Source organism: Oratosquilla oratoria, chromosome 38 (assembly GCF_046742065.1).
Source record: "Oratosquilla oratoria isolate Oo_2021 chromosome 38, ASM4674206v1, whole genome shotgun sequence".
Classification (NCBI taxonomy): domain Eukaryota; kingdom Metazoa; phylum Arthropoda; class Malacostraca; order Stomatopoda; family Squillidae; genus Oratosquilla; species Oratosquilla oratoria.
Window position 1 is genome coordinate 13,231,521 of NC_134814.1, and position 13,372 is coordinate 13,244,892.

Sequence of the window (13,372 nt, forward strand, 5' to 3'; positions counted from 1 at the left end):
GTTGAACTGGACAAGGAAAGCCGCAGTCTCACCACTTTCATCACCCCATGGGGAAGGTTCAGGTACTGCCGTGCTCCCATGGGCCACTGCTCCGCCGGCGACGCGTACACCAAGCGTTTTGACGATGCCATTCAGGGCATTACGAGGAAGTACAAGTGTGTTGACGATACCCTCCTCTACCACAGCAGCATCGAGGAGGCTTTCTGGCACACTTACGAGTTCTTGTCGACATGTGCAGCCAAGGGGATTACGCTGAAGCCGGAGAAATTTCAGTTCGCTCGGAGGGAAGTCGATTTCGTGGGCTTCCGTCTGGGCTGGGACGAATATAAACCCACGGATACGCCTCGCGGCCATCAAGAACTTCAGCATGCCAGACAAGCCCTCCATCTCAGGCATCAGGTCGTGGTTCGGGTTCGTGAACCAGCTCGCCCCCTTCCTCACCACGGCCCCAATCATGAACGACTTTAGGGAGCTCCTGAAAAAACCATGTGGCAGATCGGTATATTGGGACGAGCAACTGCAAGAAAAGTTTTGTCGAGCCCCGGACACCATATGCCAGCTGGCCAAGGACGGCCTGGCGTACTACGACAAGACACGCCCAACAATAGCCATCACGGACTGGAGCAGGGAAGGTATCGGATTCGTCATCCTGCAGCAGTACTGCCACTGCTCATCCGCTGTTGCCCCCTTCTGCTGCAAGGCGGGCTGGCGCCTGGCCCTGTGCGGCAGCCGCCACCTCACTGCTGCTGAGGCTGACTACGCCGCAGTAGAGGGAGAAGCTTTAGCCGTGGCGTGGTGCCTCCAGAAAGCCAGGCTGTTCTTGCTGGGATGCCCGAACCTCACAATTGTCACCGACCACCGCCCCCTCACCAAGCTCTTGGGGGACAGAGCTCTGTCAGAGGTGGTCAACCCGCGGCTCTTCCGGCTAAAGGAGCGAACGTTGCAGTACCGCTTCCAGGTCAAATACCTGCCCGGGAAGAGAAACGCCGCGGCGGACTTTCTATCCAGGTACCCGGCTCTCAGAAGCCCCCCATCGGACGTTGATGCGGACCTGGACGAGGACCTCGCCGAAGCAATTGCAGCTGCGGTGATTGCCACAGCCGGATACGAGGGTCACATCCTGGATGAGTCAGCGGTGAGAAAGCTCGCCGCCGACGACCCCGTGTACCAACTACTGCTGGCCAAAGTGCTAGCCGCGGACTGGCACCAACACAAATCACAAGAGGTGACCTGCCTGCGCCCGTTCTATGGCGTAAGAGACAGGCTGGCAGTTATCCAGGACCTGGTGACGTACACATTCGAACAGGGGTGTGTACGCCTCGTGATCCCAGAGCCCCTCCGCCCACAGGTGGCTGCGAACTTACACGCCGGGCACCAGGGGCTCGACTCGATGCTGCGGAGGGCAAGGCAATGCGTATACTGGCCCGGAATGGAGGGAGACCTGCAGCACTACAGGGCATCCTGCACGTCATGCGAAACACACGCCCCCTCGCAGCCCGCGGAGACACTCGTCATCACACCGCCCCCGGAATACCCGTTCCAGTCTACAGTGGCAGACATGTTCCAGCACGAGGGAAACACTTACATGGCGTACGCCGACAGGCTCACTGGTTGGCTGGAGCTTACCCACTTCCCCTCCGGTGCCACATCGCAAAGAATCAAAACCCAATTGAGGCGTTACTTCACGCGATGGGGTGCCCCGGAACAACTGTCCACCGACGGAGGTACGAACCTGGGGAGCGAGGAAATGGCTGAATTCCTTAGGGACTGGGGCGTCACAGCACGCCTATCGTCAGCACAGTACCCCCAGTCGAACGGGCGAGCAGAGGCGGCAGTGAAGTCAGCCAAGAGAATTATCAAAGCCAACACGGGCGGCGGTGGAACATTGGACACCGACAAAGCCTCCCTCGCTTTGCTCCAGTACCTCAACACTCCACTGCGAACAATAAACAAGTCTCCCGCCCAACTTGCCACCGGGAGACAGCTGCGCGACGGGGTGCCCACGGCCCGTTGGCACCTTAGGGTGGACAGGCACTGGGGCGGAACGCTTCGCCAGAGAGAGGTGCAGATGGGGGAGGCTGGTAACACCCTGATGGCCAATAGCACACCCAGACACCTTCAACCCCTGGCCCCCGGTACCCGCGTGGGGGTTCAGAACCAGGCATCCGATGTGTGGGATCGCACGGGCCTGGTAGTGGAGGCGCTCCCTCACAGGCAATACACCATCAGGCTCGACGGGAGTGGCCGCATTAGCCTCAGGAACAGGAAACACCTTAGGCCTACTTCCGCGCGAGCACTACCAGAGGCACGGAACGAGGTGACCTTAACAACCGAGCCCCCATCAACTCCTCCCCCACCCCAGCAACGCCTGAGAAGACAAACGAAGCGCCCAGGGTGGCTAAATGACTATATCTAATGTAACGTTTTTCTAATGTAATGTATGCCCATTGTAATGTATAACGGGCACTGTCCCGTTACACTCACAGTTTGTGACTGGAACTGTATTCTATTTTGTTTCTTTGTATACCAGGTCACTTTCGTTTCCTTGTGCCTTGTGGCCTCCTGTACGTAATATTCGTCAGCTCAATGTGTTCTTGTTAAGCACACATTATCTTGGAGGGGGGATGTTGGGTGGGTACAACACGTTTTCCCTCGGCGCCACGTATATAAGTAGGGGCGCGGGCATTACCTGGCCAGTCACTGTACGTCCTTAGAGCAAGGACCCAATACTTATATACCATTTTCTCAGCCTCAGGTCCACCACTCTCAAAAAAAAAAAAAATTCTTTTCGGTTTCAGTTTTTTTCTTTTCACTATTTTCTTTTTTTATCAATATATTTTTGTATTGTTCACTATTTGCTAATTTCGTTGTTCTGGTTAGTACTTCCTCTGCAATTGTTTGTGATCTAAGCTTTCCTCTCAGTGGCCTGTATTGTTTTTCTTTAGAGTATCTACCCATTCTATAGGTCTCCTTGATTTCCCTATCCAAACTTTGTCCTTCTGCATCTTTTTTATCCACTGTGTCCCTAATTAAGTTGCCTTTCTCTTTAATTACTTGGATCACCATTTACTTGGTATTCTCCTTGACCTGTTGCTCCATTATTTCTTTAAGAGCTACTTTTTGACATTCCTGTTCAACTTTCCACTGTTTCTTTTTTTCCTGTAAGTCATTTTCTTTTATTTTTTCTTCCACCTTTTCAGTCACTGCTTGCATTTGATCTTTTATCTCCTTTTTTAATGACTCATTCCTATTTATGTCTCCACTTTTCAACCTTTCATTTTCTCCCTTTAATTTATTTAATTCCTTTTTTAAGTCATCTACCTATTATTCTCCTCATCGGCTTTCCTTAGCATAGCTACTTCTTTGTACCTTATTTTATATTCACTTTGGAGCTCTATTAATTCATCCATTTCTAACCCTCTGTGCATAATAATTCCTTCCCCTTCAAACCCCCAAAAAGAAACCTCTTTCAAACCTTTGGTATTCCCTTGGTGTTTGAGAAAGACACATCTTTTGAATGACAACGAGTGGAGTCTCTATTCTGCTTTCTTCCAAGCATTTTTTGCTGGTTCTTTGTCTTTCGGAGTTTATTTGCTTCTTTCCATTTTTTAATAATAAAAATAAAAAATAAAATGGAGATACAAAGATGTTTACATTCTGGTCACATCAAATACTTCCTCCTTTCACCGTATCTTTGTAAACAACTAGGCCTGCTTTGAAATTCGTTTGTTCGTGAATCGCTAAATAGCGGGTTCAGAGCATTCACTCCGGCACATCTTGCTTTGACTGTGGTTGGTGTGTGTGTCACCCCTTCATGTTCACTCCTTCCACATCTCTTTTACTAGTCTTTCTTCACTCATTCTTTCCACGTGTCCAAACCATCCCAATACTCTTCCATCCACCCTATTTCCCAATTCTCTTTTGACCCCCGTTCTCCTCCTCACCTCCATATTCCTCACTCTATCCAGCCTAGTAACCCACATCATACTTCTCAGACACCTCATCTCAAACACATTCAAACTCCTTCTTCTCTCTTCCTCTCTTATATTTCATGTTTCTGCCCCATACAGTGCTGTTGGCACAATCACTCCTTCATACAATTTCCTCTTAGCATCCATTCCCAGATGTCTATTTCTCATTACACTTTTTAATCCCCCAAGGCATTTACTTGCTTCTCTCAATCTACATTCTACCTCCACCTCCACTCCTCCCTTTTCTGCCACATTCGCACCCAAGTATCTAAAACTATCCACTTCCTCCAGTCTCTCTCCCTTGATACTCACTTCCAGTCTGCTGCCACTTTCTCCCCTTGTACATCTCATCACCTTACTTTTACCCACATTTATCTTCAGCTTCCTTCTTTCACACACTTTCCCAAACTCTGTCACTAACTTCCTCAATCCCTCCTCTGATTCTGCTACATGCGCAGTCTTGTCCGCAAACAACAACTGGCTTACCTCCCACTTTTCTCCATTTTCTTTAACCATCTCCAATTCCTGACCTACCACCCTTGTATTTACCTCTCACACCACCCCTTCCATGTATAGATTGAACAGCCAGGGCGACATACACATCCCTGACGAAGTCCCACCATTACCTCAAACCAATCTCTCCATTTCTAATCCTGACACACACTCTACTACTCTCGTAAAAACTCTTGACAACTCCTAAAAGCTTTCCTCCTCTCCCATATATCTGCAATACCTCCCACAATGCCTTCCTGTCTACCCTGTCATAAGCCTTTTCTAAATCCATAAAAGCCCAAAAAAACATCCTTACCTTTTCCTTTAGCTTTATCACATATGTCTTACCTATCCTAAACCCACACTGTTCCTCACCAATTACTCCCTCTGTTCCTCTCCTAATCCTCTCAATCAAGACCCTCATATAAGCCTTCTCAACTAGACTTAACAAGCTAATTCCTCTGAAAATATTACACTCACACTTGTCCCCTTTTCCCTTGTAAAGTGGAACTATACAGGCACTCCTCCAGTCCTCCGGCACTCTACCCTCTCTTAGACAAACATTAAATAACCTCACCAGCCAGTCCACCATTACGGTACCTCCTTTTTTTTAGACATTCTGCATTACATTCATCCAGATCAGGTGCCTTACCTGCTCTCATCATCTTAACAACTGCCTTCACTTCATCCTTCCTTATTTCTCCTCCATTTTCCTAACTCATCACGGTAATTTTCTTAGCACTTCCCACTGCAACTACCTTTCCCTCCCTATCCTCCTTCACATTTAGCAACTCCCTAAAATACTCTGCCCATCTTCCTCTTAATGCCTTCTCTTCCATTATCATCTCTCCATTTGCACCTTTTACTTTTTCTTCTCTACTTGATTTGCCTCCTCTTCCTCTTCTTTCCAAAACATCTTTTTATTACTTTCAAAGTTTTCTGCCATACTCTCTTGCATCATTTCACAACTGCTCTCCTCTTTGCCTCCTTTATCTTATGTTTTACTTCTCTTCTCTTTTCTTTGTACCTCTCATATGATTCCCTCATCCTATTTTGTAACCAATCTGTGAAAGCTCGCTTCTTCTTTTCTACAACCTTCTTCGCTTCCTCATCCCAACACTTACTACCCTTCCTTCTATTTCCTCCCATCATCCTTGTTCCACACACCATCTTTGCACACCTTGTGACTCCCTCCTTGAACCATCCCCATTCCTCCTCCACTCCTAGTTCTACTCTATCCTTCACTCCCTCCCACTCCTCTCTCAGATTCTTCTTATACTCCTTCTTCTTTTCTTTCTCATTTAAGCAGTTCACTCTAAACACCTCCCTACTTTTATAAAAAAAAAAATTGAATCAGAAACAGAAAATGATGTCGTATGACACTCTTGCCTTACCAGTATGTTGTGCATACTTCAAACTATTTTTCCACAAGTTTTTGCAAATTTGTCAAAAAATTCAATTTCTATGATATTGACATCCTTAGATACCAGTTATCTCTATTCTATCCCTTATGATTAAAGTCATCAGAGTCAATTAAATACACACCTGGAACCTTTGGGATAAATCTGCCAAGTTGGCAGGAAGGCGTGACCTTCCTGAGACAAATCGAATGAAGAGCACCCTCTCACAAGGAGTAAAGACTTCTAGAATATTCCACAACCATATAACAAGCTGATCAGTTTCTTCAAGTTCCCTATACCTAAATGAGAAAATGCAAGAATTATCCTTGGAATATAATAGTAAACAGTCTGTATATGGCCAACATATAAAAACTAAAAAACCATTCTCTAAAAAATTTCTTACTTATAGAACTTAAAACAAATACTGTTTATTTACCTGACAACTTTTTTGAGAGTGGCAACTGAAATATGAGGTAAGCCACACACTAACTGTTCTAAATGAGTTGCTGTCATAAGAGACAGAAGTGGAACAGGAATTATCCATGACATTCCTTCACGTATCGCTGCAATCTGTTCAAAGAGAAGGCACACCCTATACTTACTCCAGAACCTAAAAAATATATGACCCTAATATTGTTTATACCTGTCAAGGTATGGAACTCATGACAAGTGCTTAGCCCTGTGTCCTCAACTTACCAATTTTCAATACTATTAATTTGCTTAAAAATTGTATGGTGAATAAAGGTACCATGAATATCTAAATTGCACAAAGTTGTTCATCATACTTGAGTATCCATTTGGTGGAGCCGGTACTGGATAGTACGAGAGACATATTCCTGTCTATTGGAAAATATGAGGGGAACTGCTCGACCTCCTGGAACAACTGGAACTCTTCCCCCAGTCACACTCACACACTCAAAACTCTCCAAAGGAATCACCTATTTGATAGAAAGAAATAAAATCAATAAATAAAAGATTAATTTGATTAAATAAGATTAATAATAAATGAAAATAAAAACACACACACACACATATATATATATATATATATATATATATATATATAATATACATATACATACATACAATATTTGATGGCATATAGGACACATGGGTATATATATAAGATGCACCTCCATCTCAGCAGGTCAGATTCAGGAAAAAGAGTTTTTAGTGTACTTAACCATATATTGTTGAAAGCACTCTAGCATCACATTACACAAGCAGAAAACATTGCTGTATAAAAGTTGGCAGTACATACAAGCAATAAGCATAAACAACATAACTAAATAGTATTGTAATTGTAAACATTGCAAATGAGACCCAAAAAACAAAATAACCAAATCCAAAACACAGTAATAAAATGGGGAAACACTTTAATCATATTCATAACCAGAAAAGTCTTCATTATCTTCAAAACCAGAAAAATCTTCATCATTTTTGTCACTACTGCTGGAATCACCGACTTCAAAAAATGTATCATCTACTATGTTATCTAGAGCATTACTAATATCACACTGGGAGTGATTATCTCAAATGACTTGACACCTGATAAACATGTCAATAAATTATTTGGAGAGGCTTTTAACTTATTAAGATCAATGAAAGTGGCCTTTGACTACTAGGATGAAGAAATGGTAAAGAAAATAGTGGTTGCACTAATAAGACCTAAACTGGAGTATGCTGCAATACTATGGGCACCTAGCACAAAAAAAAACAATAATAATAATAACAATAATACATACATACATATATACCAAGGCTTTTTCCCCCTTACAAGGGGGGTAGCCAAAAAGAAAAAGGCTTAAAATCATTCCCACCCATTCCATCCCTAAATACACTCCACACCCCTCCACCCTCCCTCTTATCTTAGCACCTCCTGAATGATGGGTCATCCCTGCACCTTGTCCACTGCCCTGGGTCAGAAGCAGTGTCGCAAGACACAGCACATCCACAGCAAGGCCGCTTCATTAAATCGGCGACCCCCCCTCTCCGTCCCCCCATTGCATAAAATGACAGGGAGAAATCCCTTCGGGCTGCGTCAAATTTTGCTCACACATACTACCTCACCCCCCATCCACCTGCCCATTCCACCTCATGCAATCACAACATCATCCATATACAACCATTCTCCATTCACCCCTGTCTTCTGTCCTCTCCCGTCCTTCCTCAACAGACATTCCCCTCTTCCCCAAAGCCCCCTTCACCCCATCCATCCACCTCATCCTAGGACGTCCCCTCATGTTCACTCCCCCCACATCTGCCTTCCATACCTCTTTTACTAGTCTTTCTTCACTCATTCTTTCCATGTGTCCAAACCATCCTAATATTCTTTCATCAACCCTATCTCCCAGCTCCTTTTCCACCCCTGTTCTCCTCCTCACCTCCTCATTTCTCACTCTATCTAGCCTAGTAACCCCCATCATACTTCTCAGACACCTCATCTCAAACACATTCAAACTCCTTCTCTCTTCTTCTCTTATGTTCCATGTTTCTGCCCCATACAGTGCTGTTGGCACAATCACCCCTTCATACAGTCTCCTCTTAGCATCCATTCCCAAATGTCTATTCCTCATAATAAAAATAAAGGCAAAAGAGGGTCTGGGAGTTCTGCAACCAGAACCCTATGGTGGTCTTTTAATGTGTGTAGATGTGGTACAGATGAGAGTAAAAAGGAAGAGATAGGCATTATGTTTGTGAGAAGAAAGATGGATGTGTTGGCATTGAGTGAAACTAAAGTGAAAAGGAGAGGTGATTTTGAGTTTGGGAGTGTAGTTGGGTTTCAGGAGTGAAGAGAGGATGAGGGAGAGAAAGGGTGGCTATACTAGTAAGTGAAGAGATAGGTAAGCATGTGGTAGAGTGGAAAGAGGTTTCTTCAAGGTTAATGTGGATGAAGGTGAAACTAGGAAGGGAAATGTGGGTTTCTGTTAGTGTATATGGGCCTGATAGTGATAACAGTGTAGAGGAAAGGGAGGCTTTTTGGAAAGATTTAAATGAGTGCATAGAGGGTTTAGGGAGAAATGTCAGTGTAGTGGCATTAGGAGACCTTAATGATAGGATAGGAAGTGAACCAATAGACAAAGTAGTTGGGAAGTGTGGAGTTCCAGAAATGAATTGTAGTGGAGAGTTGATGGTGATGTGTCTAGAGAGGTGATGATAGCAAATACAGTGTTTATGAAAAAAGTCAAGCATAAGTACACATGGGAGAGGTTGGTGGATGGAAAGGTGATAGATAGGGTGTTAATGGACTATATAGTGGTAACCAAGAGAATAGTAGGAAGAGTTAAGGATGTACATGTTCTAAGGGGAGAGAGTTGGGGAATATCAGATAAATTTTTGTTGGAAGTTAAGCTGAGAGTAGAGGATACATGGAGAAAGAGGAAAAGGGCAGAAGGTAGGGAGGTGCTTAACATAAGCTGCTTAAATGAGAAAGAAAAGGAGAAGGAGTACAAGAATAATCTGAGAGAGGAGTGGGAGGGAGTGAAGGATAGAGCTAGGAGTGGAGGAGGAATAGGGATGGTTCAAGAAGGGAGTCACAAGATGTGCAAAGATGGTGTGTGGAACAAGGAGGATGGGAGGAAATAGAAGGAAGGGTAGTGAGTGGTGGGATGAGGAAGCAAAGAAGTAAGCAGAAGAAAAGATTTGAGCCTTCACAGATTGGTTACAATCATATGAGGTACAAAGAAAAGAAAAGATAAGTAAAGAATAAGATAAAGGAGGCAAAGAGGAGAGCAGATGTGAAATGCAGTAAGAGTATGACAACATTGTGAAAGTAATAAAAAGATGTTTTGGAAAGAAATTAAGAGAGGAAGAGGAGGCGAATCAAATAGAGAAGAAAAGGTAAAATGTGCAGATGGAGAGATGATAATGGAGAAGGCGGTAAAAGGAAGATGGGCAGAGTATTTTAGGGATTTGCTAAATGTGAAGGAAAATAGGGAGGGAAAGGTAGTTGTAGTGGGTACCACTAAGAAAATGACGATGATGAGTGAGGAAAATAGAGGAGAAGTACGTAAAGATGAGGTGAAGGCATTTGTTAACATGATGAGAGCAGGTAAGGCACATTGGTTGGATGGGCATAATACAGAATGTCTAAAAAAGGTGTAGTGATGGACTGGCTGATGAGGTTATGTAATGTTTGTTTAAAATAGGGTAAAGTGCTGGAGGACTGGAGCAGTACCTGCATAATTCCACTTTGCAAGAAGAAAGGGGACAAGTGTGAGTGTAGTAGTTTGAGAGGGATCAGTTTGTTTAAGTGTAATTGGGAAGGCTTACGGAAGGGTCTTGAGAGGATTAGGGGCAAAACAGAGGGAATAATTGATGAGGAACAGCGTGGATTTAGGACAGGTAGGGGTTCTATGGATCAGATTTTTGTGGTAAGGCAGATATGTGAGAAAGCTTTAGGAAAAGGTAAGGATTTTTGGGGGCCTTTATGAATTTGGAAAAGGCTTATGACAGGGTAGACAGGAAGGCACTGTGGGAGGTATTACAGATATATGGGATAGGAGGAAAGCTGTTAAGAGCAGTCAAGAGTTTTAAAGACAGTAGTAGAGCTTGTGTTTGAATCGGAAATGGAGAAAAGCTGGGACTCCATCAGGGATGTGTTATGTCACCTTGGCTGTTCAATTTAAATAAGGATGGGGTGGTGTGAGAGGCAAATGCAAGGGTAATAGGTCAGGGATTGGAAATGGTTAAAGGAAATGGAGAAAAGTGGGAGGACAAGCCAGTTGTTGTTTGCTGACAACACTGCCCCTGTGACAGGATCAGAGGAGGGATTGAGGAAGTTAGTGACAGATTTTGGAAAGGTGTCCAAAATAAAAATAATTTAAAGATAAATGTGGGTAAAAGTAAAGTGATGAGATGTACAAGGGGAGAAAGTGGCAGCAGGCTGGAAGTAAGTATTAAGGAGAGACTGGAGGAAGTGATTAGTTTCAGATACTTGGGTGCAAATGTGGTGGGAAAGAGAGGAGTGGAGGTGGAGGTAGAATGTAGATTGAGAGAAGCAAGTGAATGCCTTGGGGGATTAAAAAGTGTAATGAGAAATAGACATTTGGGAATGGATGCTAAGAGGAGATTGTATGAAGGAGTGATTGTGACAACAGCACTGTATGGGGCAGAAACATGGAACACAAGAGAGGAGAGGAGGATTTTGAATGTATTTACCTAGTTGTATCTTATGGGAAGGCGAGGTACACTCATGGTGTCCCGTCTTTGTATCTCACAGTGTCTAGTTTGCTCTTAAATTAATGTATAATTTTTATACACACTATTGTTTTATCCAGTTTGTTCCAGATATCCACCACTCTGTGTGGAAAACTGTGTTTGAGATGAGGTGCCTGAGGAGTATGATAGGAACTACTAGGCTGGATAGAGTGAGAAATGAGGAGGTAAGGAGGGGAATGAGGGTGGAAAGGGAGTTGGTAGATGAGGTTGATGAAAGAGTATTGCAATGGTTTGGACACATGGAAAGAATAAGTGAAGAAAGATTAGTAAGAGGTAGAGGTCGAAGGAATGAACATGACAGGATGAGATGGATGGATGGGGTAAAAGGGGCATTGGGAAAGAGGGGAATGTCTGTTGAGGAAGGACAGGAGATGACAGAGGATGGGGTGAATGGAGAATGGTTGTGTATGGATGATGCTGTGATGCATGAAAGGGAGTGGGTGGGGGATAGGGGGTGAGGGAGTATGTGTGAAAAAATAATTTGATGCAGCCCAAAGGGATTTCTCCCCATCTTCTCTTTTTCTGCATGAGGGGACAGAGAGGGGGGTCACCAATTTAATGAAGTGGCCTTGCTGTGGATGTGCTGTGTCTTGCAACACTGCTTCTGACCCAGGGCAGTGGGCAAGATGCAGGGATGATCCATCATCCAGGAGAAGCTAAGATAAGAGGAAGGGAGGTGGGTGGATGGGAATGGAGTATGTGAGGATGGAATATGTGGGAGTGGATTTTATGCCTTTGGTTTTTGGCTACCTCCCTTGTAAAGGAAAAAAAGCATTTTGTATATGTATGTATATATATATATATATATATATATATATATATATATACATTGTTACGAACGCGGCCCCTATCTCATCATGTGATGACATCGTGGTACTCGTTGCGTCAATGGCGGACGCCACCTGGAGTCACGTGACCTCGAGCAGCAACTGTGATTGGTCGAGGCGTGCTATATAAGCACTTTACTCAGCAAGGACGGGAAGACGAGCAGCAGTAGCTGACAGTAGATGACGTTGTGGTTTCCGCTCGTATTAATATCGTGTTTGTAAGCTGTAGCGAGGCTTCAAGTAGCCTTTCGAGGGTTGGCAAGCGACCCGAGGTGCCTCCTACAGCCCAGTATTCTTTTTGTAATGAGTATGTGTGAATAGAAGATGTAAATAAATGTGGCGTTTTCATCGCCTTGGGAACTCAGCAAGGACGAGGTGACGGGCAGCCGGGCGAAGCTCAAAAATTGCCGTCACGTCTCTCAGGATGCGCCGAACCTGCGGATTCTCAATCGAGTGACGACCTCCAGTTTCTGGAGAGGTTTGTTACAATATATATATATATATATATATATATATATTTATATATATATATATATATATATATATATATATATATATTGTTGCAAATGTGTGACTACACCATGTTTGTGCTGTATTGTAAATGCATATATGATTGCATCATGTTGTACTTGTTCATTTGTATGTGTGTTGCAGAAGGCCATGTACCCCATGTGTGGATATAAAGGAGTGAATTATGTGTATACAGCTGCCCCCATGTAGCTGTGCATGGATGGAAGTGTAGATGATAGAGTACCCAAGAATTAGAGAGCTGAACACATACTGCATGTATAGACTATTATGTTGTTCACCCTGAAGACATGTTTTGCAAGCCAGTGTATTGTGATTTTTTTTTTTATGTGGCTATTCATAGGTTCAATAGGTGATGAGGTGAGATATGTGAAGATGTGACATACTAGTTGTAATGTTGATGAAGAGGGAATCCTGGAATATTATTACTGATGCTGAAAATAAAGCAAGAATTGTTAATGTGTGTTTGTTTTCCTCTTTTTTTTTTTAACATTTGGGCTCCATTCATCTGTCCAGTACCTGATGCCTAGCTACAACCTAACTCTTCAATTTCCTTCATTTACTCTTATTTAAACTCCTGCTTTGTACATTTATTCTTACTTACCTGAAGATGGTTGCAAAATTCAACTGAAAGCTCATATTCTAAATTTTGTGTAATGTTTTTCGTTTTAATAACACCATGGATCTTGGAAGCTTTGTGTTTGACCTCCCTTTAAGATACAAACAAACTATTCGGAAAATTGAGAAAATCACTAAGAAGATAGTGGATATTGAATTAGCTCTGGTCTTCATTCAAAAATGTTTACAAGAAAACTTACTAACTTACTGCCCATTTATACTAATATATATATATATATATATATATATATATATATATATATATATATATATATATATATATATATATATATATATATATATATATATATACTGT

The 13,372-nt window shown here is 43.3% G+C and overlaps 1 protein-coding gene and 1 long non-coding RNA gene across 3 annotated transcripts in view; both read right to left on the reverse strand.

Moving 5' to 3' along the window:
• LOC143019972 (uncharacterized) overlaps window positions 1-13,372 on the reverse strand; it is a 400,229-nt gene that overhangs the window by 294,819 nt on the left and 92,038 nt on the right. The window lies entirely within an intron of this gene.
• The window catches only part of LOC143019714 (putative E3 ubiquitin-protein ligase HERC1), a 36,989-nt gene that overhangs the window by 7,100 nt on the left and 16,517 nt on the right, over window positions 1-13,372 (reverse strand). The window contains 3 exon segments of the mRNA XM_076175685.1: window positions 6,009-6,162; window positions 6,300-6,433; window positions 6,649-6,801. Coding sequence (XP_076031800.1) covers window positions 6,009-6,162; window positions 6,300-6,433; window positions 6,649-6,801 — 441 coding nt within the window.